At 51.4% G+C, this 24,484-nt stretch overlaps 1 protein-coding gene across 1 annotated transcript; it reads left to right on the forward strand.

Annotated features, from left to right (window-relative positions):
• The first annotated feature begins 3,852 nt into the window (after positions 1-3,852).
• Positions 3,853-23,185, forward strand: LOC137158765 (cytochrome P450 2F3-like). The gene is made up of 9 exons (XM_067556630.1): positions 3,853-4,032; positions 14,429-14,591; positions 15,174-15,323; positions 15,777-15,937; positions 16,359-16,535; positions 19,128-19,269; positions 20,394-20,581; positions 21,697-21,838; positions 22,738-23,185. The coding sequence occupies exons 1-9, from the start codon at positions 3,853-3,855 to the stop codon at positions 22,917-22,919; spliced, it is 1,485 nt and encodes a 494-aa protein (XP_067412731.1). The 3' UTR covers positions 22,920-23,185.
• The last annotated feature ends 1,299 nt before the right edge of the window (positions 23,186-24,484 follow it).

Consider the following 24,484-nt stretch of genomic DNA (forward strand, 5'->3'; position numbering starts at 1 on the left):
CGGTGCTACCCGCACACTAGGGCACAGCTTTACCCCAATCTGTAGGGCTCAAGGCAGAACCCAGTTAAGGCACCCCCACTCTTTCTCAGTCCATAGAGCTCCGGGGGAAAGGCACCTACCCTTACACAACTCATACTTTCAGCCCAGGGTCACCCATCCCTAGGGCTCAGGGCATAACCTGTTTCATTCAAATACTCACCCTTTCCCAATGTGTAGGGCTCAGGTGTCATTTACCGAGGGCTTGCGGGGCCTTTTACCAGCGACGGAGCCTTACACAGTAATATCCTTAACCTCGATTTATTAACAATTACCAAAACAGACTACACTTGCTAAGCGTACACTGCTCACCACGCCCAATAAAGCAGACAAACTTCCCTTGGTGGCCAGTCAGGATCAGATCATCTGGGGACTCCAGCTCCTGTAAATACACTTGCCTAGGGTCTGGTGGCTTTGATCTTTGGCTGTGTCCTGGAGTTAGGTTTCAAAGACCTTCCTTTTGGACCCCAGTTTATACGGCTAGAACTTGGGTCCTGCTTAGCTAGACCTGAACCAATCATATGAAATGAAAGTGCTACAGAACACCACCCCTAGCCCATTACAAACAGTTCTTTAACCACTCATACCCCACCACCTTAGTTGATGTAAATATTGCACAGTTAGTTATGCAACAGAGAGAAACAATCTGAGAACGAGACAGAAATCATTCCGATAAACAACAGACAAGTGGAAACCATAAGACAAAACAATAAAAGAGTATATTTTACAACCACTGTTGGCAGTTGTTGGCTGCGTGTGTTCTCCCAGCGTGTTTGCTGTCACAGCTCAGCAGATAAGTGAGACACCAAACCACGATCAGATCATCCAATAAGATCACAGAGCCCTTTCAGCAACGAAGACACCAGGCCAGCTTCATTGTCAAATGAGCCATGTAAAAAGCCCCCTATACGTGCTATAAGTGCACTTAATACTGGTATGCCTCTGACAATGGAGCAGCTCAGTAAACAGCGGGACTTTCCCTTCCTCACTCAACCAGACAAAGACACTCCCTTTGAGACCCGCCTTTATACACTGAGAGAAACAAGCTGCACATTGCCCCTCTGACGTGTGTAGTTGCCGCCCTCTGACGTGGTGAGATACCACCTTTTACCTTGTACCAAACGGCTCTGCCAAAAGTTCTCGATCCATCGTGTTGTCCTTCTGAGGGGTCAGTAGCCCTCGTTATCTTTGGGGTATTGGGACTGTGAAGGGAAAAGAAGATGGGGTCTCTGTTTCTTATGAGAACTGATCAATAGAAATGGCTGCAAAAACCTGAGATGGTTTCTAGCAGATGTTTAAATCTTAGAATATTAAGGGTTAACAAAATAGTTAAGAGGCCTAGACGCCAGCAGGGATGGAATGCAGAGAAAGACCTTGTAACTTAGATAAGGAAAGTTGAATATACTGAGCTAGAAAATTCCTAGATAAACAGTTTTTTTAGTACATATGATCATGGAAACGGTGACGTATAAAGACGTGTTTGTGTGAGGCTATAAAAGCTTTTAGATTTTTTTATATTGAGAGTCACCCCTTACATTGAAGAGACCACCTTCTTTACATAAAGAATAAATGTTGACTTTACTAATCTGTTGTTTGGCTTATTCTGGGCTATCTGCTGGACAACGGATTTGTAAGTAAGGACCCCTGAGTTTGGGTTCTTCCACAGGATGTTCTGGTACCTTTCTGGAATGTGCTTGTGTGAGTGTCCTGTACCTAGCACTTCTTTAGCAATGCGTGTGTGATACCAGCTCTGCTCTTGCCACTTACTGTGAACTTACAGGCAGGCTCACAGCCTGACTCCTGCTAACTTGGCTTTGTAACTGCAGGGCTTGACCATTGCTATAGTTCAGGCCTCAGGCCTCACACCTGGCCTGTCATACCAGGCCTCCTGTCTCAGGCTATCACTTCCTACTGCTTGCCAGACAGAATCTATCAAAGTGTTTTTTAAACACCTTCAGCTCTGTTTCTTTATCTGGTGCTGGTCGTTACTGTCAGGACAGTGGCACCTTCTTAGCAGCCCAATATTACTGATGAATGACAGTAGGATGGGATGTGAAGACGTGACCACACGCTTCTTAGCTTATGGCTGCTGTCTCTGTAGTGTGGCTGCTACTGCTTAGCCAAAAACACAAGGCCTCAGACCTTACCCCGGTGGAGCAGTGACTAGTTACCCCATAGCTGTACAGCCAGAGCATCTCTACAGCTGAAGCAATGCTTAATTATTAGCTCATTATGGGTTCATCACCTAGGGGATTAAGCCAAGTATTATCTCTGCAGCACAAACACCATCGGGCTAATCCCCCGCCACCATGTGAAGTGTCAGCCATGTCCACCAGCGCTGTTGATGTCGGTGCCCTACAGTTATCACAGGGGCTGCACCGGCAGTGGGAGGGGAGGTTGGAAGTGAGTGAAAGTCATTCCAAGGTCTGGTTCTGTTCAATAGCGTCACACCTGGTTTGGACAACAGCCCAGAGAGTGCACTTGTAAGGTTTGAGGGTGACACCAAGCTGGGGGGTTGCAAGCGCTTTGGAGGCCAGGGTTAGAATTCAAAATGATCTTGGCAGAGTGGAGAAATGGCCTGAATTAATGAAAGGACAAAGACAAAGTACTTCCCTTGGGAAGGAACAATCAGTTGCACAAATACAGAACGGGAAATGACTGCCTAGGAAGGAGTCCTGTGGAAGGGATCTGGCGTCACAGGGGATTTCACACTAAATAGCAGTTAACAGTGTGACACTGTGGTAACAAAACCAAATCGCATTTGTTGCTGTGTTAGCAGGAGTTTTGTGAGCAAGATACAAGAAGTGATTCTTCTGCTTGACTCCGTGCTGATAAGGACTCAGCTAGACTCTTCTGTCCAGTTCTGGGCGCCACGTTTCAGGAAAGGTCAGGACAAATTGGAGAAAGTCCAGAGAAGAGCAGCAGAAATGGCTGGAGTTTCAGAACACACGACTGACGAGGAGTGATTGAAAAAACTGGGTGTGTTTATTTGGGACAAGAAAAGACTGAGGGGGACTGATCCATCCTCGGGTACGGAAAAGGTTGCTGTAAAGAGGAGGGTGATCAATGGCTCTCGTTCCCTCTGAGGATAGGACAAGAAGCAATGGGCTTAAATTGCAGCCAGCGCGGTTTAGGTTGGACATTAGGAAAAGTTTCCAAAGAGCCCGGGTGGTGAAGCTCTGGAACAAATTACTAGGGAGGTTGTAGAAACTCCGTCACTGGAGGTTTATAGGAACAGGTCAGACAAACACCTGTCAGGGATGGTTTAGGAGGTTATAGTGAGTCCTGCCTCAGTGCAAGGGACTGGGCTAGATGAGCCTTCCCAGGCCTACATTTCTAGGAGCTCTTCGCTCTACACCTGAGGGAGCGTGGTCAAGCAGCTAGGCTGGGAAGCCATGACTCCTGGGTCCACTCCTGGCTCTTAGAGGGGGAGAATGTGCCAAAGAACTTACAACCTGAAGGCATGAGCGGGTGCCTGACAGGCGCCTGGTTCAAAGTGGGCATGTGACATGCTCGTGTCACTGCGTTTAGCCTCCTGGCCAGAGCTCACCTGGGCAAGAGACACCCCTGAGCTTGAGAGCAGGTGACACATAGACCCAGGCCCTACCTATGTGTGACACCCAGCCTGGCTGCCTCTCGAGTGACTCAGCTTCGAAACCCGCCCCTTTCCCTCCTGAGCAGTCAGGAATGATATCATCCCAAAGTCATTAAATGCAAAGGCAGCCAGCAGCCCCCCCCGGGCTGTTACCCTGCGTTTGGCTTAGCCTGGCTTCTCTGGTTTGCGTTACCCAGCGGTGCCGCACCCGGCGCAGGGCCATGGATATTGGTGCGACCACGCTGATTTTGCTGGTCATCTGTGTCTCCTGCCTGCTCCTCTTCCTCAACGGGAAGGGCCAGAAGAACAGAGGACATTTGCCTCCAGGCCCGCGCCCACTGCCCCTTCTGGGGAATCTGCTGCAGCTGGATACCAAGGACATGGCCAGATCTCTTCTCACAGTAAGGAGGGATTTGCCTTCCGAGCCGGGTTGGCGAGTGAACAGTGGGAAATGTCTGCACCGTGCTGGTGAATTTCTGGCTGTCTTTTGTTGGTGTGGATGTTGGTAAGGGAGATGGGAAGGATAATTTGACGCAGGCATAAACAGCCTTTTTAGCAGAAGGGACAGGGCAGCGTTGCACTTAGGCATAGCCAGGGCTTGATCCCATCTTGTGCCATTGTTCACGCAAGTGCCGAGTGTAGCCTCTCTGATTTATATTGTGACCCGGCTGTGCCTAGTGTAGCCCTCCTGAAAATGCCAAGGTCAGGGCAGGCTGCAAAAGGAGAGCAGATTCTCCCAAATGGTGGGTAACACAGCCGTGAGACTCACCGACCAGTCACAAACAGTGTTTCTGATCTCCCACACGGGTTATTAAGAAGCTAAAAAGAAGAAAATACACAACCCCCTTTATTGCATTCCAGTCTCTGGCCCCCATTTAGCAACTAGGTCCTGTAAAGAGAGAAGTTATTAAAACTCTGTTTCCTGTTACCAAAAATGTTGCTGTCAAAACAATCAGATACATACAAATGACTGTAAAGTCCATGTGTATCAGATCCTCAGCATAGCTGTGGAGTCTGCAGGCTTGCGCAGTCCCTCTGGTGTACATCCAGTACCTGGCTGGGTCTCCATCTTTTGTTTCACAGTTTCAGTTGTAGATGAGTTGCTCCAGAGATAGGACGTAGGAATGAAGCCAAGATGGGGATGGTGCAGCTGCCTTTTATGCCCCTTTGCCATGTGGCTTGTCCCAAACTCAGCACATGGCATGGGAAAACCACAGAGTCCCCTGTCCCTTGGCATGTTCTTAACTTCTTACATGCCCTGGTGACGCATAAGGTGTAGCCCCTGGGTTCTGTCACTGGATTTCTTGTACCTGTGAGTTCCCTTGAGGGGCCATTAAGCAGGCTTAGTGCTGCTGCATTCTGTCCTGGGAGGGGTGGGGCGGGGCATGTTCGCCCAGACACACAGCACAAGTTGAAATACAGACAGACCAGACATGTTTAGAACTTATCATACAACATTGATAAATACAGATAAAGGTGCTTATCAGTCTTAGTCACTCATGATGTTTCCATTGGTTCCCTGCATGGCTTCTCCTATGTGATATTTATTGCAATTCTGTAATACTGGTATCAGTGATATTAGAAATAGTCACTCATAGGCCAGACATTGTCACGCTCCCTGAGAAAAATGGATTCGGAAAGGGGTGTCCCTAGACCAGTGGTTCTCAAATGGTGTTCTGCGGAACCCTAGGGTTCCGTGGGCTGAGCGGAAGGGTTCCGTGAAGCAGCCGTACTGCACCGCCGAATGTTAAAAAACTCTGGTGCCGCCAAAGAGCTGTTCGCGCGCTGCCAAAGAGCTGATGGCACCGCCAAAAACGGCCCTGAAAGCGCGCCGCCGAATCAAGCAAATACCGCGCCGCCGAAAAGAGGAAGATTTTCTTGACTTTTCAGTGGACGGTATGGCATGGGCGGGCAAGGGTTCTGAGGGTGGAAAGAAATTGAGAAACACTGCCCTAGAGACTGCTGAATGCATCACGGGAATTTTCCCTTCTTGGTTTTGTATTACGTGTTTTGTGTTACTTGTGCAATGGGTTTTCAAAAGATCACACACGGTACAGTTTTACAGTTCTTGGCATCATCAGCAAATTAATCACAAGAGTTAACGTTAGCATTAATAGGAACATCAACATCCTGGTTGATTAAAACTGGGTTTTCTTTTTAAGATTCGTTAGGGAGGAAACGATTTTTTATTTTTTTTTACAAACATTCCCCGGAGTTCGGTTAGATCAGTAGTGGGTGGGATCTGCTCTTGCAGCATAATTTCTGCCTGATTTATGTGAAATTGCCAGGTGTGTCCTCTGTGCTCACAGCTATGGGCAAATCTTTCCCTCACCTGTCAGGCAGGTAACTTGCATCAACACACACCTTAGCTTGTTTACTAGTTTTCAAATTTTCAAGTGTTAGCAATTTCAGGGCTAGATTCTCTCTTAAAGAGATACCAACCCTTTTCATCCCCATTTTAGAAACAGGGCTCTGCTGTCCTTTCACTACCAATCCGTGATTGCACATGGACTCAGAGGTTGAGTCCACCAAGGCCTTGTCTACACTAGAAAAATGAGTGGACCTATGTCATTGCTGCAGTGGCTGATGTCCACACTGCTCTCCTTGGGTTGGAGGAGCACGTCCGCACCAGGAGCACTTCCACCCAGCTAAGAGGGATGGGGAACCAAGAGCTTCTCTCCTCTCCGTTCCCCACCTGGACCCCTCAGGAGTGGGGTCCAGCTGCTCAGGCTCCCCTTTTCCTTCCCCCTCCCCCATCTGCTCCCTGCTGGAAGCTGGGGAACCTTGTCGTACCATTGACAAGGCTGCCCTTGCTCCCTGCGGGGAGTGGATGGAGAAGCACCTGAGAAAGCTTCTCACAGCCAGGAGCATCTCGGGGTTCTCACCCTGCTCCCCCAAGAGCAGAGACCAGCTGCTCAGCTCTCAGGGGCTTTCTTGTCATTGACAAGAATGACAGCCCCACAGCCGCATCTACATTGAGCCTGCGGCGCCCTGAGTGAGGAGCCATAAGCCTTGCCTTGCACCGCTCCTTGAAGTGGTTTTATTATGTCCACGTAGCAGGGGACTTACTTCCATTGGTGGGAGGAGCATTTTAGTCTGTGCACCTCCCCTGTAAAACGTTCTAGTGTAGACCAGCCCTAAGAGACGACCAGACATATCCAAAGTGTCCAGGGGAGAGAGTTTGCTGCCATCCCCTGTAGTTCCAGGAGATCACTGCACAGCTGTCCCGCTCTGTAGATCCAGCTACCCAGTTTTCCCTCTGACCCTGAGACACAGACTGTTTATTTAAAGAGCCAACATGGAGACATTCATGTCTGCCCAATATGCTGTGCAAACGTCCTAATTAATTTCACTCCATCTGGAGCCTTTTCTAAGGGATCCACACTGGAGCTTTCTAAAACAAAGTCAGTGAAGCCAGCCACATTTGAACACCTCTGGCCACCGGAACTGAACCGAGTCTCTCCACATATAAACTCTTGTTTGCGACAGGCAGTGACTGATTCATCCTTCCTGAGCTAATTCAACAACTTCACGTCCACACCCTGCAGTTGCAGCAAACTGTTTCCAAAAGCCACCATGAGGCGGTTTTATTCCTTCAGGAGCATTTTTAAGCCACAAACCGTTTCCCACAGAAATCCTGTCCTGTCGCTGATCAGCGAGGGGTTGCTCTATACAAACATCTTCCTGAGCCACAACAGACTCTTTCTGGGTTTCAGTTAAGTCCTGAGCCAACTCTGTGACAACTGAGACAGCCTCAATCAGCATAAACTGAGGCCTGGTCTACACTAGAGAGTTTTGTCAACAAAGTCAGCTTTTGTCGACAAAGCAGTGCTGCTGCACACACGACAGTCACCTCCCCGCCAACAAAACTGTCCTGTTTGTTCGACAAAATAAAACCACCTCGACGGGAGGCGTACGGCTTTTGTCAGCAGAGCTAGGGCGACGCATTGTCACTGTAGACCCTGCGTCCCCTTAGAGTGGTGGAGGGGCTGTCATACTTGTCACTTTCACCACGCCTGGGTTCCAAAGCCATAGGTCTGTTCAGCCAGACGGACAGGGTGGAGACCGGGGATCATGAGCGGTTCAAGGGGGCTCTACTGCTCATGTTTGAGCTGACCCCATAGGCAGACCGGAAGAGATTCCGGCCATGCAAAAGACTCCGAGGGTGACCTACCTGGAAACCACCACCCTGATGAGAAGTTACATCTGCAAATGGGGCATTGGAGTCGGGGCTGTGAGCAAGGAGGATGTCTTTGAACTGATGGGTCTGGGACAGCTGTACAATATCTGTCCCCCTGATCTGAAGCTGTGGCTGAGGGACAAGAAGCCTAAGGATCTGCAGAGTGCAGACAAACTGGCTGATGAGTTCATGGACAGTCAGTCGGGACATGGACTAGGTCCAAAGGGGCCAGGTCGGGGATGCCACACAGGAATCACCAAGGGGGCCCCAGAAGACGGATCCCAGGAAACCTCCCCCAGAGAGACAGCTAACACTGGGACAAACTGAATGAGTCCCAGAGACAAACGAGATTGGAGGTGCCCTGACTGTGGGCAGGAGGGACACAAGTGGGCACGATGCCCAGGGCTCAAGGGTGGGAGGGACAAGCCAACCCCTCAAAGGGGTAATTGGGTGGGGTTTCCCCACAGGAGGAGCTGGCTGCCCAAGGGGTGTGGATGACAGTATCACACGGTCCCAGGGGGGAGGAGGAGGCAGCCAGACCGGCTCACTGGGGGAAGGCAGAGTTTCCAACTCAGAATTTGCCATCTGCCAGGTGAGGGTGGGGCCACCCCGAAGGAGCCAGCACCTTATTCCCCTGGAGGTAGATGGAAGGACAGTCCAGGGGCTCTGGGACACGCTGGCCCTGCCCAAGGTGGTGGGCCCAGGCCAGGTGGTGCCTGATACCTGCCTAACCCTGAGGGGAACGTTCAGCCCCCTGGTCAGGGTACGCATGGTGAGGGTGCATCTGAGGTGGGGAGCCAAGGAGGGCCCCAAGGAAGAGGGGGTGCACGATCGGTTGCCAGCTGAGGTGCTGATGGGGAGTGACTTGGAGGACTGGCTGGATGAACCCCAGAGCCCCCTGGCCATTACTTGTAGCCAGAGCCAGAAAGGGGTACCCCAGCCTGGCAAATGTGCAGAAAGACTCATAGACACTTTCTAGGATATGTGAAAAATGGGTGGTGAAGACTCACTTGATAGTGATGTGCTAGTAACCTCTCCTCTCTGGGTAGCTGACACATTGAGTTTATGGAATTGTATAATGCATGTATTTCTCAACCATTTAAGTAGCAAGTACCCCCTAACGTCTGAAAATTTTAATAAGTGCCCCAACACTCAATTTTCCACAGGATTTTATATTTACAGACTAACGTGAGCCATATGTTGGAAGAAGGGCTGAGTATATAAGGCTGTGATGTGACAGATGTCAGATCTAGTGTGGGTAAGGTTACCACCTTTAAACCAGGGGTGTGCAACTCAAGTACGTACCTGGGCTAGAGATGATGTTGGCCAAAGCTAGGAGGCTTTGAGTGGCATGCCAATGCTGGGGAATATAAAGCGCCGCGCCAAATTTTATGCCATAGATTTGAGAGGAGGAAGGGGTGAGAGAGAGACAGGGAAGGAGGGCGAGAGAGAGAGACAGGAAAAGAGGGTAACTGGTGAAATCTGGGGCTGTCATGGTGTGTAAGTGGGGGAATGGGCCCGCTATTGTGCGGAACTTTCTTGGCTTACACACTACCCTGGTGGAGTTGGCTAGCAAAAGGATCTGAGTCCCTGCTCCCACTCTCTTTAGGTCCTGTCCTGGCTAGACCCAGGGATGTGGGCAGGCGGCTGCTGCCCGTCTTCAAGCTGGGGTGCTGGAGGCTGTCCCTCGGCTCAGAGCCGGGGTGCGGGTGGCTGCCACCCAGCTGCGAGGCCAGCTCGTGAGACGCAGGAGGTTGCCACTGGGCTCCCACCTGGGAGCTGGGACCCGGAGAGAAGCGGGGAGCTGCCGCCTGCCTTCCCCAGAAGCCAGGGGCTGCCACACGCCTTCCATCTGGGAGCTGGGACCGGGTGGGAAGTGGGCAGCTGCCGTCTGCCTCCCCTTCACTCTGTTTTTCCCCAGGTACCCCCTGCCTGTGTCTTGCATACCCCCAGGGGTACGTGTACCACAGGTTGAGAAACGATGGTATAATGCATGTGTTATTAGATAGTCGTTATGTGTTATTAGATGGTAGTGAATGCGTCATCCGAAAGTTTTTTATATGTATCTAAGGGTTAATTTCTTTTCCTTAGGAGGGAAGATGTAGAGAGATGCTTGTAGAAGATTGTGATTTAGAGAAACTCCCTAGCGTGGGACAGTGTTGTGTGAATTGGGAAATGTGCCCTACATCAGATGGAACAAGGCTGCTCCCAGCTGCACACCTGGGAATCGCTCCTGGCTGTGTTATTAAAGTTCTGTTCCTTACTCATTCAATACTGCCGTCTCTAATGAACCCTCAAGATTCCTGCTACAGGCATGTTCTTATGTGTCCTGGTCACTCATAAGGTGCAGCCCCTGGGTTTTTTCACTGGATTCATTGAACCTTCCAAGTTCCCTTGATGGGCCGTTAATCAGGCTTTGCTGCTGCTTGTCTGGGGTTGGGGAGGGGGTGTCGCCCATAAACACAGCACAAGTTGAAATACAGACGCATATTTAGAACTTATACAAAATTGATACATACATAGAAAGGTGCTTATCAACCTTAGCGACTCACGACGTTTCTATCAGTGCCTCACCCCTCCCCTCCCAGGCTCCCTCATTATGTGTCTGACGGTAGCACCTGGAGACCCCAATTGAAATCAGGACACCCTTGTGTTGGGTGCTGCAGGAATCAGTGGCAGATCCAGCAGTAAGGCTACAACCCAGGAGTCCTGACTCCCACACCCCACTCTAGCCACTAGACATCACTCCTCTCCCAGAGCTAGGGATAGAACCCAGAGGTCCTGGATCCCAGCCCCTCCCTGCAGCTACTGAAGTGCATGATTGTTATGATGAATAACGTGGGATACACAATGTACTAAAGCAAAAGGATTCACTGCTCTGTGGGAAGGTTTCGGTGAGTTTGCACTGGGAGCATCTCCCTGCTCGTGCTCTATTAACACTTAGGGCGATGCGGACAGTTTTGAGGGGCAGGTTAGCAGCCTTTGCCTCCTTGGGTCAGAGCAGCTCAAAGTGCGCAACCTCAGTCCTTTTACAGGTGGGGAGACTAAGGCCCAGGGAGCGGCCGTGACCTGCCCAAGGTCATGCAGGGAGCTAGGTGGAAGAGCCCAGGATGGAACCCAGGTGTCCTGATGCGCAGCCCCCTCCCCCCGCCAACTAGAACCAGCTGAAACTTGGAATTTCTGGTTCGTGGGAAATTTTGATATTTTGGTTTTGTTCCAAATTTTAATTTAATTTTTATTTCCCCTGAGAACCAGAAATTCCAGAAAAAATTGTTTTCTCATTGATTATTTCAAATCTAGATGGGCCATTTGTGTGAAAGCTCTGCCCTAGGAATTACTTTGAGGCCATTCTCTGGCCTGTGTGATACAGGAGGGCAGACGAGATGGTCACTGTTACCAGATTTGCCCGTCACCTTGAGGTATACTCATTAATTAGGGTTACCTTCCTGGAAGGGGGGTGTGATTCTATTAATGTACTGCTTGTGTTACTTGTGTGTTCATATGGCTACAAGTCTCCTCCCAATGGAGCTATCCTGCGGGACCTAAGCTTTTCAGGGCTGGGTTCCTCCAGCCCCAGATTCAAATAAACCCCTCACAGATACACACACACATTCCAGATTAACTGAGTGCGTCTGAGCGGACCGGGCTATCAGCACTGTCAGCTGATCCCTTATATGTCCCTGAACTCGGCAGGCTGGGTGACACAGCACTTTTCAGCTACCCCCCTTATATGCCCCTGGACTCCGTAGGCTAGGCAGAGCAGCACTTCCCAGCTGCCTCCCCCCTCACTCTACAATTATTCTAGCAGTAACCCCCTTGACGAGCAAACCCCACAGGATTTTTGGGCACTCCAGGGATCTTTGGCTTAGGTAAAAGAAGCGTTGCTGAAGAGCAAAATAGGACCACACAAAGGAGTAAATGCAGTTTGGAGAGAGAGAGAAAGTGGCAACCAGCTTGATTATAACAGTTATTGTATTGCCAGGTATATACAATTTATGATACTAATAGTAATACCATACAAGGAGAGAAAAACAATCCAACGCTTACAGTACTACACAATTACAGTTGGGGTATTGGAGAAAGCTAGTCCAGGTTTGATTACAAAAGTAGGAAGTTATACCTGGACTGAGAGAGAGAGAGAGAGAGAGAGTGTTGGGGGAAGATGGGGTGGGGAGGGGGGTCTCACCACTCCGTGCAGCTCAGAGGTTCCCAGGAGACAGGCTGTTCAGCTTCGGATCTGGAGCGCTTGAGACAGGCAGAGCCCCCAACACGATCAGTCAGGAGAAGGGGAAGTTCCAGTGGAGCTGATGCAGAATTTGGATCCAGGCATCAGAACAGGGGTTTGAACTCGCGTAGGGGTTTTTGTAGACCCCAGGTTTGTTTATGGGGAAACGATGACTCAAGGGAGGATACCAGAGTGGTTTTCTTTATGCTGGACAAAAGGAGCTGATCACTCCTGGCTATGGGCAATGTTCCTTGAGGGAGCTCACAATGCAACCAGGCAGATTCAGTGTTTTGCATATCAATATCTAGAATGGTCTGAGAACTGCGGAACTGGGTGTGTGCAGGTGTGAGTTCATTTACATCAAGAGCAGAGATCTCCCATCATGCAGTGCGTCCCTGCTCTGGCAATCCCAGAGTTCAGTGCGGTCCCTGCTTTGGAGGTTGCTTCTCCATTCGCTATGCTAATTCTTGTTCCATCTTCCATGTAGATGAGGCTTCTGTTCTCCATTCGATGTGCTAATTGAGATGCCTCCTTTTTACACCTTTGATGCAGATGAGGCTAGGGGTTGTTGGGAGGGTTTTAGGTGTGTCTTCCACTGTCTTTTCGTATTGAGATGCCTTTAGTTTCTGGTTCAAGCAGGGGCTTGGGCGGGGGATTCAGGTGAGCCAGAGAGAGTCAGAGTTTTGTGCCCTGGTTCCCCAAGAACACAGAGCTGCCAGGTAACAGTCACAAGGGTCCCTCCTTGCCTTGGTATCTATGAAGTTCTGAAACCAGCTGAATGAAACGATCATGATTCTTGTCAGTTTCAAGCTGACCTGCCTCACTGAACAGCAGCAGTGAAACTGATGACTATGTCCATTTCACTTGGCAGTGCCCATGCCCTGATATACCTTGACTTTAGCAAAGCTTTTGATACAGTCTCCCACAGTGTTCTTATCAGCAAGTTAAAGAAGTATGGATTGGATGAATGGACTATAAAATGGATAGAGAACTGGCTAGATCGTTGGGCTCAACGAGTAGTGATCAATGGCTCCATGTCTAGCTGGCAACCAGTCACAAGCGGAGTGCCCCAGGGGTCGGTCCTGGGGCCCGTTTTGTTCAACATCTTCATCAATGATCTGGAGGATGGGGTAGATTGCACCCTCAGCAAGTTTGCAGATGACACTAAGCTCAGGGGAGTGGTAGATACCCTGGAAGGTAGGGATAGGATACAGAGTGAGCTAGACAAATTGGAGGATTGGGCCAAAAGAATATTGGGCTGCATTAGTAGGAGCATTGCCAGCAGATCGCGGGAAGTGATTATTCCCCTCTATTAGGCACTGGTGAGGCCGCATTGGAGTATTGTGTCCAGTTTTGGGCCCCCCACTACAAAAAGGATGTGAACAAGTTGGAGAGAATCCAGTGGAGGGCAACAAAAATGATTAGGGGGCTGGAACACAAGACTTATGAGGAGAGGCTGAGGGAACTAGGCTTGTTTAGTCTGCAGAAGAGAAGAATGAGGGGGGATTAGATAGCAGCCTTTAACTACCTGAAAGGGGGTTCCAGGGAGAAAGGAGCTAGGCTATTCTCAGTGGTAGTAAATGACAGAACAAGGAGCAACGGTCTCAAGTTGCAGGGGTGGAGGTCTACGTTGAATATTAGGAAAAAAAATTTCACTAGGAGGGTGGTGAAGCACTGGAATGGGTTACCTAGGGAGCCGGTGGAATCTCCGTCTTTAGCGGTTTTTAAACTGCGGCTTGACAAAGCCCTGGCTGGGATGATTTAGCTGAGGTTTGTCCTGCTCTGAGCAGGGGGTTGGACTAGATACCTCCTGCGGTCGCTTCCAACTCTATGATTCTATGTCTGCAGCTCCTCCACAAGGTGAACAGCCCCAGGCCAGGGACCCCAGGGCTTCCATCTGGCTTCCTGGGCTGCCTGGCTCTCGGGGCAGCTGGCTCAACAGGGTGCAGAAATCGGGCAGTCTGGAAGGCCTGGGGGTCCTGGCTCCAGGGATGTGCCCAGGGCAGGCCTGCCCGGAAGTTCTGCCCCCCAAACCACCACTAGGAATGAAGCAGATTCCGTCAGAAACGTTTCACATTTGACTTATGGGCATTTTCCATTAAAACCCTGCTCTGCTGGAAACTCCCTGCCCAGCTCCAGTGTTAATGGCCCCTGGTCACACGTTGTCTGGGACTCCTGGGTGCAGTTCTTAGCTCTGGGAGGGGAGGGGAGGGGTCTAATGGGCTAAAGCAGGGGAGAGGGCTGGGAGCCAGGACTCCTGGGTTCTGTTCCCAGTTCGGGGGGGGAGAGGGATCTAGTGGCTAGAGTGGGGGGGCTGGGTATCACAATTGCAGGGCTGTATGTTTGGCTTATGGCCCCGAATTCTGACCCTCAGGTCTCTCTGTGTTTGCAGCTGAGCGAGTGCTATGGCCCTGTCTTCACCATTCACCTGGGCCCCAAGCCCTGGGTCGTGCTGTGTGGATACCAGGTGATGAAGGAGGCCCTGGTGGACCAGGCTGAGGAGTTCAGCGCACGCGGGGACCTGCCCGTGGTCTTCCGTTTCACCCAGGGGAATGGTAAGGGAATTGTAATAGGCTCCGGAGGGATCTGGGTTCAATTCTCAGCTCTGCCTCTGACTTCCTGCATGACTGTGGGCAAATCCCTGCATCTCACTGGGCCTCAGTTTCCCCACCTATAAAATGGGGATAATGACTCAGCCCCTGTGGAGTGCGTTAGATCGAGGTGGTGCTAGACTAGAGTCAGTGTCACAGGCTATCTCCAGGTGACCTGCATTCCTAGTTTCCCTCAGTCCTGGCATGTGTGTGTACAGATGAGAGACCGAGACTGACCAGTTTAGGAGGCAGTAGGGGGTAGTGGTTAGAGCAGGAGCTGGCTGGGAGCAGGGACTCCTGGGTTCTATCCCAGCTCTGGGAGGAAGTGGGATCTCGTGGGCTAGACCAATGGGCTACACTAGGACTCCTGGGTTCTGTTCCTGGCCCTGAGAGGGCAGTGGGGGCAGGACTCTCGGTTGTTCATGAGCAGGGGTTGGTTATTGTCATTTGTTCCCAGCATGGGGCAGGGGTACATGGGGGAAGCCCAGCTGAATTCAATGGAGCCGGGCTCTCTTGAGCCCTTTCTTCACCTCTCCCCTCCCCCAGGCATCATCTTTACAAATGGGGAGAAGTGGAAGGTCCTGCGGAGATTCGCCCTGCAGACACTGAGGAACTTCGGCATGGGGAAGCGCAGCCTGGAGGAGCGGATCCAGGAGGAGGCGCGGTGCCTGGTGCAGGAGCTCGCCCAGACCCAAGGTGCGCCAGCTGGGTGGGTGCTGGCCCAGGCTGCCGCCTCCCAACCCCGGGGTCACAGCTTCCCTTCAGCCGGGATTATTGCCACACGTAATCCATGTAGCACTGCAGCCTTTTGCTGCGAGATCCCTGCTGTGGGGCCAGACAGCGCCCCCTAGTGCTGCACTGGGGATGGGGGCCAGTGCAGACGGCCAGGACAGAGCGCCCCCTACTGAGCCCGCACCCTGCTCCCTGCAGCCCAGCGCCCCCTGCCCAGTGCCACGCTGGGGCGTTGGGTTCAACCCAGAGAAGAGAGCGCCTCCTGCTGCACACGCCCCTAGCACTGCACTGACACCAAGGGGAGACCCTCCCCCACTGCTGAGCCCCCCCCACAGATTCCCTGCCCAGCAGTGACTGAGCTGGAGCCCCCACTTGTGACTTCCTGCTGCTCACAGCCTGTTCCCTCCCCTTCACTAGCCGCGCCCTTCGACCCCACCTTCCTCATCAGCCGCGCCGTCGCCAACGTCATCTGCTCCATCGTCTTTGGGGACCGGTTCGACTACGAGGACAGGAACTTTCTCACCTTGGTCGGCCTCATCAACCAGACCTTCCAGCTGCTCAGCTCAGTGTGGGGGCAGGTGGGTGCTGGTGCAGGGTGGGGGCTGTGTCTGGGCAGGGGTCTCCCCCCTCTGCGGACAAGCGCGCACATGCAGTGATGCACGGCTCATTATGGTAACGTGACTCACACATGCACAATTCATTCTGGTAGCATGACGTGCACACGCTGTAATGAACTGCATAGAGTGAAGTGCACACGCTGCACAGTTCAGTGTGGTCATGTGCATGGACCTGCACTGCTGTCCTGTCATTACGGTAATGCAAACACAGCGCTATGCTATTCATTGCAGTAATGCAATGCACGCTGCCCCCCCTGTTCGTTATAGTAATGCACACAGAGCTCACCATGGGAATGCACACACATTGCTGCTCCATTTGTTACGGTGACAAACACACAGAGCTCACGTGCTGCCTTGGGGTGACTCGTGTCCCTCTCCACAGATGTACAACCTCTTCCCCGGCCCCATGTCCTACCTGCCGGGGCCTCACAACAGGATCTTTGAGAACTTGGAGCAGCTGCGGCTCTTCGTGTCGGAGCGGGTGAAGATGCACCAGGAATCCTTCGACGCCAACTGCCCCCGCGACTTCATCGACTGCTTCCTCCTCAGAATGGAGCAGGTGAAAGGGTTGTGGGCTCGTGGCGGGAGGAGACTGACCCCTTTAAAACTGCTCCTGTGTCAATATGGGCGGCAGGGTGTTCTAGTGGCTGGAGCAGTGGATGGGGGCTCAGGAGATCTGGGTTCTATTCCTGGTTGGCCTGTTGGGTGACCGCCCTGTGCCTCAGTTTCACTATCTGTGAAATGTAAATAATGGTCCTTCCTTTGCCTGGACAGACTGTGAGCTCTGTAGGGCAGGCACTGCCCCTTGGTTTGCCATCACCTGGCAATGAGGGCCCTTATTTTTTGGGGGGGGGTCCTCTGGGTGCCAGAGAAAGACAATTAGTGTTGTTCTGTGTTTGTAAAGAACCTGGCACAATGCAGGGTCTGGCCGATGGCTGGGGTTCCCAGGTGCTCCAGTAATATAGGTATTGTTAGGGGTTGTTGGTTTAAACCTTGTTGTTATGGGTCGGGCGTAACCGCTGCCTTGCACCCAGGGTGTGGGTGAAGAAGCGGCTTTCACAATAGCAGTTGCCTCTAAAACATTGGCAAGGTGGCGCAGAAGTTGAAGCATGTGGCCAAGGGGTTTCCAATGGAGGGGCTGGCTTTGGATGGGTGGGGCTGTGTGTCTGTGAGACCGTGCAAGGACAGAAAGACACACGGACACATGGCAGGGCTAGCCGCAGCTGGGAGGGGTTATGCCCAGATGCACACGCTCTTGGTTTGATGGAGGTAGCTCACTAAAAATAACAGTGGCGTGGGGGGTGGTTCGGGGGAGCTCCCCAAGTACATACCAAAGATCTAGGACAGGATTTTATTGGAGTGGCCGCGCTGCTCTTTTTAGTGCCCTAGCTCAACCACAGCCAGCGTGAGTCTCTCTACCCACACTGGGAATCACGTCCCAGTTGCTCTGTAGACGGGCCAGAGAGAGACAGATGCAGAAAAAAGCCAAGCAGACCCAGCGTAGGATAAACCTAGAGAGAGGGTTCAGTTAGGATTGCCGCTGAGCAAGGCTTAGAGCTGTGAGCCAGGAGGCTGGCTCCTGTGTTCAGGAAAACAGGACTTTCTGCATCCTTCTGAATGAATAGGGTTGCACCAAAAATATACCCGACTAGCAGCAATTTCTCATCATCACTGCAACAACCCACAGGACCCTGGAATTGTCACTAGCTCCTCGGCCCATAAGGAGTAACAATTAATAAGCACAGAACCATCTAAATGTAGCGAAGGGAGGGACTTCGAGTGGACATCTCATTCAGCCCCCTTCAGCACCCACACTGGGGTAGGACAGAGCAAATAACCCCAGACCCTCCTGACCGGGATTTGTCCAACCTGCTCTTGAAAACCTCAGGTGATGGGGACACCACAAGCTCCGTAGGGACCTGTTCCAGTGCTTTGCTAGTCTGAGAGTTACAAAGATTTTCCTAAAATCGAACCTAAATCTCCCCTGCTGCAGATTCAGCCCATTGCTTCTTGTCCCACCTTCTTCAGTGTACACGGAGAACAATTGATCCCGTCCCCTTTATCACAACCGTTTATAGACTGGAAATCCATGAGCACGTCCCTGCTCAGCCTTCCCGTCTCCAGATTCCTTCAACCTTTAAAGTGGCTTAAAAGGACCCAAGAACATTTCCCAAAAACTAAACCTGCCTCTGCCCTCATCTGGCAATTTGCCTCCAGGAGCAGATGTGTTTGTTTGGGCTAATGCTAGAATGGAAAGGTTCGTGGCCCAGCCCAAGGGAGCAGTGTGACTCACAGACATGGGGCTGAGCTGGCCCGTGACCAGCCCCAAATCCCTCCTGGCACTTGTCGGAAGGGGAGTTTTTCTTCAGAATCCTGGAGACGCTTCCTGCTCCATTACCTGCCACACTGGTTCTTGCCCTTGTCGATGCCCAGAGATAATCTCCAGGGCCTCTTCTTAGTCTGTTGAGGGGTGGGGCAGGACGGATGCCAACAGGTAACTGAAGCTCTGGTGCTTCAGGTTCTCTCAGCCCTGCGCTCAGCGCTGAGAGCGCTGCTAGAAAATCATGTTCTGATGCCTGGTCTTGATCGCTTTGTAAACATTAACAGCCTGATTCTCGTGACGCTCCACTCCAGGAGGCAGGACAGAGGCTGGGGAAACTGAGGCATGGAACAGGGAAGTGACTTGCCCAAAGTCATGCAGTAGGTCAAGAATAGGAGCCAGGACTTCTGAAGGCCAGCTTTCTGCTCTAACCACTAGACCCCACTCCTTTCCTCCAGCTGGGCTAGAACCCAGGAGTTCTGACTCCCAGCCCCCCCTGTGCTAATGAGAAGTGCAGACTACCTCTGCTGAATACTGCAGGGGATGAGTAGAGCTGCCCTGAAAGTCCAGCATTACTTTAGCCCTGGCTGTCCAGAGAGGCTGTGGGGTTTGACCCAGGTAGACTCTGGGTTAACAACATCTGACTCTGCTCCTAGAGCTAAGGGATTAGCTCCCACACCCAGCAGCAGCAGTAGACCCATAAACTGCATCTGTGGAGCACCCACTAGGGGGAGACACTCCCCTCTGCTGGAGTGATTTACATGAGCACTGTGAGTTGGAATTCTCGGGAGGAGACGCCCAATGAGGAGCTGCATACGCCTCCCCCTGCAGGAAAACCAGGACCCACTGAGCTACTTCCACATGGAGACTCTGGTGATGACCACGCACAACCTGTTCTTCGCGGGCACGGAGACGACCAGCACCACCCTGAGATACGGCTTCCTCATCCTCATGAAGTACCCGGAGATACAGGGTGAGCGGGGGGGGAGCAAGGGGGAGAAACAGGGGAGATATTTTCTCTATTGTTATTCCTAATGCAGCTCCCTGGGGGGCTGGGGTCTGTGCCAACCCCTGGACGAGAGCCAGGTTCCCAGTGTGCCGGGTGTTGCACAAACACACAGCGAGTCACTTCTTTGCCTCCCAGTCTAAACAGAAAAGACAGATGAATGCAGGATCCTTATCCCCACTGTGCAGAGGGGAACTGAGATGGGGGAGACGTCAAGTGACTTTCCATAGGTCACGCAGTGCTACCCCCTACCTAGGGCACCCCACCTTTACCCTAGTCCGCAGTGCTCAAGGCATAGCCCGGTTAAGGCACCCCCACCCTTTCCCAGTTCATAGGGCTCTGGGCGTAATTCTCTTCGGGTTTGCAGGATCTTTAACCAGTGAAGGAGCCTTACACAGTAATATCTGTATTCTCTATTTATTAACAATTACCAAAGCAAACTACACACGCTAAGCATACAATGTTCACCACTCCCAATAAGACAGACAAACTTCTCCTGGTAGCCAATCAGGATCCGATTATATGGGCACTCCAGCTTGTGTAAATGCAGTTGGCTGGATGCTCTGAATTTTCTTGGGCTGTGTGCTGGAGTTAAGTTTATATAGTGAAACCGGAGTCCTACTTAGCTGGGCTTTAACCAATCATATTACAAAATAATTCTTTGACCACTCACGCCCTAGCAATTGATTTAAATATTTCACACCTACTTATGAAACAATGGGAGAGCCAGACAGATATCAGCCATGTAAACAATAGAGAAGTGGGTACCATAAAGACAAACTAATAGGAAGTGCGGATTTTACAACCACAACTATTGAAAAGGGATCCGTTGTGTCTTTGTCTGGTGGTGGCAGGGACTATTAGGACAGTAGCTCCGTCTCAACAGCCTGATTCCACAGTGTTGATGTAATTTCAGGAATGTGAAGATGTGAACACAGGCTACTTAGCTCATGGCTGCTGTCTCTCCTAATATGGCTGCTACTGCTTCGCCCAAGGACAAGGCCGAAGCCTTCCCAGAGCTTCCCAGAGCTGTGATGTCAGGCTGCCCTTCCAGTCATAACCCGCTTTCCATCCCGCTTCTTTCTCCACAGCCAAAGTCCAAGCTGAGATCGACCGGGTGATTGGCCGGCACCGCAGCCCTTCGGTAGAAGACCGGGCGCACATGCCCTACACTGACGCTGTGATCCATGAGGTCCAGAGGGTCAGTGACATAGCCCCGATGGCGCTCCCTCACGCGGTGACCCGGGACACCCAGTTCAGAGGTTTTCTGCTTCCAAAGGTAAAAGGGTTTCCCTCCTCCCCACATTCGAGCAAGAAAACAAATATCTCCCCTGGACTGACACTGAGGGAGCTGAGATCAGGATCCGGATCTGACCTCATTGCAGCCAGGGTGTGACTCTGGATTGACCTCGGGGAAGCTGAGATCCAGCTCTATGATGTCTCCCCCTCACCTCTTCTCAGATTGCATCCCAGCTTCCAAAGGGGATGGAGAGAGGGACAGACGGACAGATGGCTAGAGCTGTAGTTGGATTGACTGGCCAATGGGCTTTATGGATGGATGGTCAGGATGAATGGGTGGCTAGACAGAGGGGTGTGCACTGGGATAGATGGATGGATGGATGGATAGATAGATGAGAAGGTAGGACGGGTGGATATATGGATGGGGAGATCGACAAGTAGACTGATAGAAGAGTGACTAGCTGGCTGGCTGGAGAGATAGATGGTTGAAGAGACTGATAGATGTGTGAATAAATGGGTAGACAGACAAGACATGGATGGATGGACAATCCAGATGGACGGATGGGTGGAAGGATAGAAAATGATCCGAATAGATAGAATTGATAGATGGTGGTTCGTTGGATAAATGGATAGACAGGGTGAGAGGACGAATGACTAGACGAGATGGTTGGATGGTTATTCAGGGTGTCGGGGGAAGGGAGGAGTCAATGGATGGGCAGACAGACAGATGTGTGGGTAGGCTGGTGCATGGGTGGATGAGAAAGATGGATGTAGACTCATAGAACCATCAGGTTAGAAGGGACACAAGGGTCATCTAGTCTAACAGCCTGCCAGGATGCAGGATTTGTTGTGTCTAAACCATCCAAGACAGATGGCTGCCCAGCCATTCATGGGGAGAGATGGATGGATTGCCAAGATAGACAGGAGGGATGGATAGACAGAAAGATGGATGGTCGGAGAAACTGATGGGTGAATTAAAAGATAGAGGGACATCAAGAGGCATGGATAACCAGGTGCTGGATGTCAGGCAGGTAGATACTCAGACGGATGGACAGCGGGTGAATGGGTAGAGTGACACATGGACGGAGGGACAGCTGAATGGACAGAGAGATGCCCTGGATGCTTGTGCTGGAGCTGTGCATTTCCCCTGCCCAGGGCACCAATGTGATGCCACTGCTCTTCAGTGTCCACAAAGACCCCACCCAGTTCAAAGACCCGGCCATGTTCGACCCAGCCCACTTCCTGGACGAGAGAGGAGGCTTCCGGAAGCACGAAGCCTTCATGCCCTTCTCTGCAGGTGCGTGTGGGCTCCCCGGGCTGGGGACTCTGGGCGGGTGGGAAATGGGCTGAAAACCAATGGGAGGAAGGTTGAGTCTCCCCTGATGAGTCTGCTCAGGGCTGGATTAATGCAGGGGCTTTAAGGGCTGCGGCCTACGGCCTTGGACTACGGGGGGTTTCCCAAAAATAAATCCCCACCCCATTCTTCCCTGCCACTCTCTCTTGTGACGCGGGTCCAGCGCCCTGGTCAGGAGCCGCTCCTGGCCCCAAGCAACGCCGCGCAGTGGACACTCCCCCTTCCCAGCCCCGCCCTTTCTCCCCCATCCCTGTCCCCCATGACGTGGGCCCAGCATGAGTGTGAGTGCTGCTCAAAATCATTTCACATACCACATTTGGCACACGTGCCATAGGTTGCCGACCCCTGTTCTATATGTTTTAAGACTGAAATGTACCCACAGATCGGCCTTATGTTAATTACAAGGCAAATTTAGTATAGCGTTAATAGCCTCCATGCCATAATTGTGCTCATTTTGTTTTAAATTAGGAAAAAGACTTGTATGGGGGGGGGAAGTGGGGGGTCCACAAAATCTAATAGCCCCAGGCCCACAGCAGAGCTAATCCGGCCTGAGTCTGCTCCAGCGCTGGGCTCAGTGGAAGTGACTGTCTGGACCAGCCACAGCCTCAGATGGAGTAAATCAGGGAGGCTCCATGAAGCAGGGGGAGCTGCCATGTGCACGGCATGGAGATCCAGCCCCTTGGCCAAGGCGAAGAGGGAGGGCCCGATTCTCAGTCATGATCAGGCCCCTCTGTACCTCAGGCCAAGCACAGGGAGGGTAACTGAGACTTGTGGTATGATGGATCCTGAAACGCATCTTGACTCATGCAGAGCCCAGAAGTCACTGTGTTTCGTTCCCCCAGGAAAACGGGTCTGCCTGGGCGAGGGCCTGGCCCTCATGGAGCTCTTCCTCATCTTCACCACCGTCCTGCAGCGCTTCACTCTCACACCCCTCACCCGCCCAGAGGAAATCAATCTCTCACCCATGTTGAACAGATTCGGGAACGTGCCACACCCCTATGAATTCTGCGCTGTTCCTCGCTGACTGAGCTGCCGCCCACCACATCCCTCCTCTGCTCCCCCTTTCGTAGCCTTGTGTCCTGTGGCGTTTGCTACCAGTTACAAGCCCACATGTGAGATGAGTTCGCAGGCCTCATCGGTTGCAGGGTCTAATCAGGACGATTGCGGCGACGCTGGCTCTTGAGATTTTACTGTGATATTTGGTGTTGATCTTTTTTTTTTTAAAGCCCTGGCCCTGGACTGATGGGCTTAGTTCCAGCTTTAATTAAAAATAAATAAAATATATTTTTTTCCAGCTCTGGTGGCTGTAGAGAAAAGTTTAGACCCAGCTCGAGTAAATAACCCAGAAGCAAATAAAGTGAACCCAAATCTCAGGATTTTTAAAGCCAATCCCGTGATCTGTTGAATGCTCACGGCTGGACAAGTTGCTGTCCCTAAAGTGACTATGCATCCTGGCCAGGGTGGGGCAGAGCTGGGAATGTTGTCACTGGAGGGGGCGCAGAGAACAGCCACAAAACAATGGGAGGGTTGGGAAAACGCCTTGCAGGGAGTGGCTTCCGTATCTCTGTCTGTTCAATTTATCAGCCAGATTGATCAGTGTCTTGATCTCAGTTTATAAATACATTCACAGGGACTAAAGGGCCGTATAAGCTAGAGGAGAAAGGCAGAACCAATTCCTGGAAGCTCAAGCCAGACTAATCCCAATTACAAATAAGACACAAATTTAGGGAACCAACTCCTTGGGGAAACTGAGCGGCAGTCACGGAGAGCTGGTGCTTTTGAAGATCAGGTGCCTTGTGGATAAAAATCACATCCTAGGTTTCCCAAAATGACTCGTTCATTTAAGGGCCCAACTTAAGACACCGTAAAGGGACCTGATTTTCATAGGGTGGAGGTGCTGCACTTTCCAGAAAGTCCCTTTAAAGTGTCACAAGTCAACAGCCCCCAAATGGAGGCGCTGAGAATTCATCGGTTACTCTGATAAACGTGGACTTCAGAGTTGAAGGGAAACTGGGTCAGCTCCCTGGCAGGTGTGAATTGGCAGAACTGCACTGAGTCAGTGTCAGCAAGCCTCAGCATTTTCACGGTGAGGCCTGTGACATTTGGTGGTTGTTTTAAATCCCCAGTTCCCTGAATCATGGGATTATGCCAGCACAGCTTTTGTTGATTGGGTTATTTTTCAAGCAAAATTTTAGTCTTCACGGTGGCAGAGAAAAGCTTGGAAATGTGATGTGCGTGAACTACAAAACCAGGAGCCACGTAAAAAGAACCGAAAAGGTAATCTAGATAAAAAGGTCATGTTTTTTTTAAGCCAATCTTGCTGTTTTATTTTTATTTTTTATTTTTTTTGGTCCAATTTCATGATTTTTGAACCCTTTGAGGTGAGCAAGACTGGAAAAAGATTGAGTGTAGGCGGGGCCTTAGCTCCCAACAGCTAGCGAAGCCTGACCTCAACTCAATCACTTTTCCTAGGTTCTGTTTTAAGCTTCTTTGGGGCTCATGCTACATGCATGTTTGTGCAGCGCCTAGCACAATAGAGGCCCAACTTGGTTGGCTTGTAGGTGTTATCACAATATAAATGTTCAATAA

This window comes from Emydura macquarii, unplaced genomic scaffold (assembly GCF_026122565.2).
Source record: "Emydura macquarii macquarii isolate MOO-44397 ecotype Brisbane River unplaced genomic scaffold, CSIRO-AGI_Emac_v2 contig_1790, whole genome shotgun sequence".
NCBI classification, from domain to species: Eukaryota; Metazoa; Chordata; order Testudines; family Chelidae; genus Emydura; species Emydura macquarii.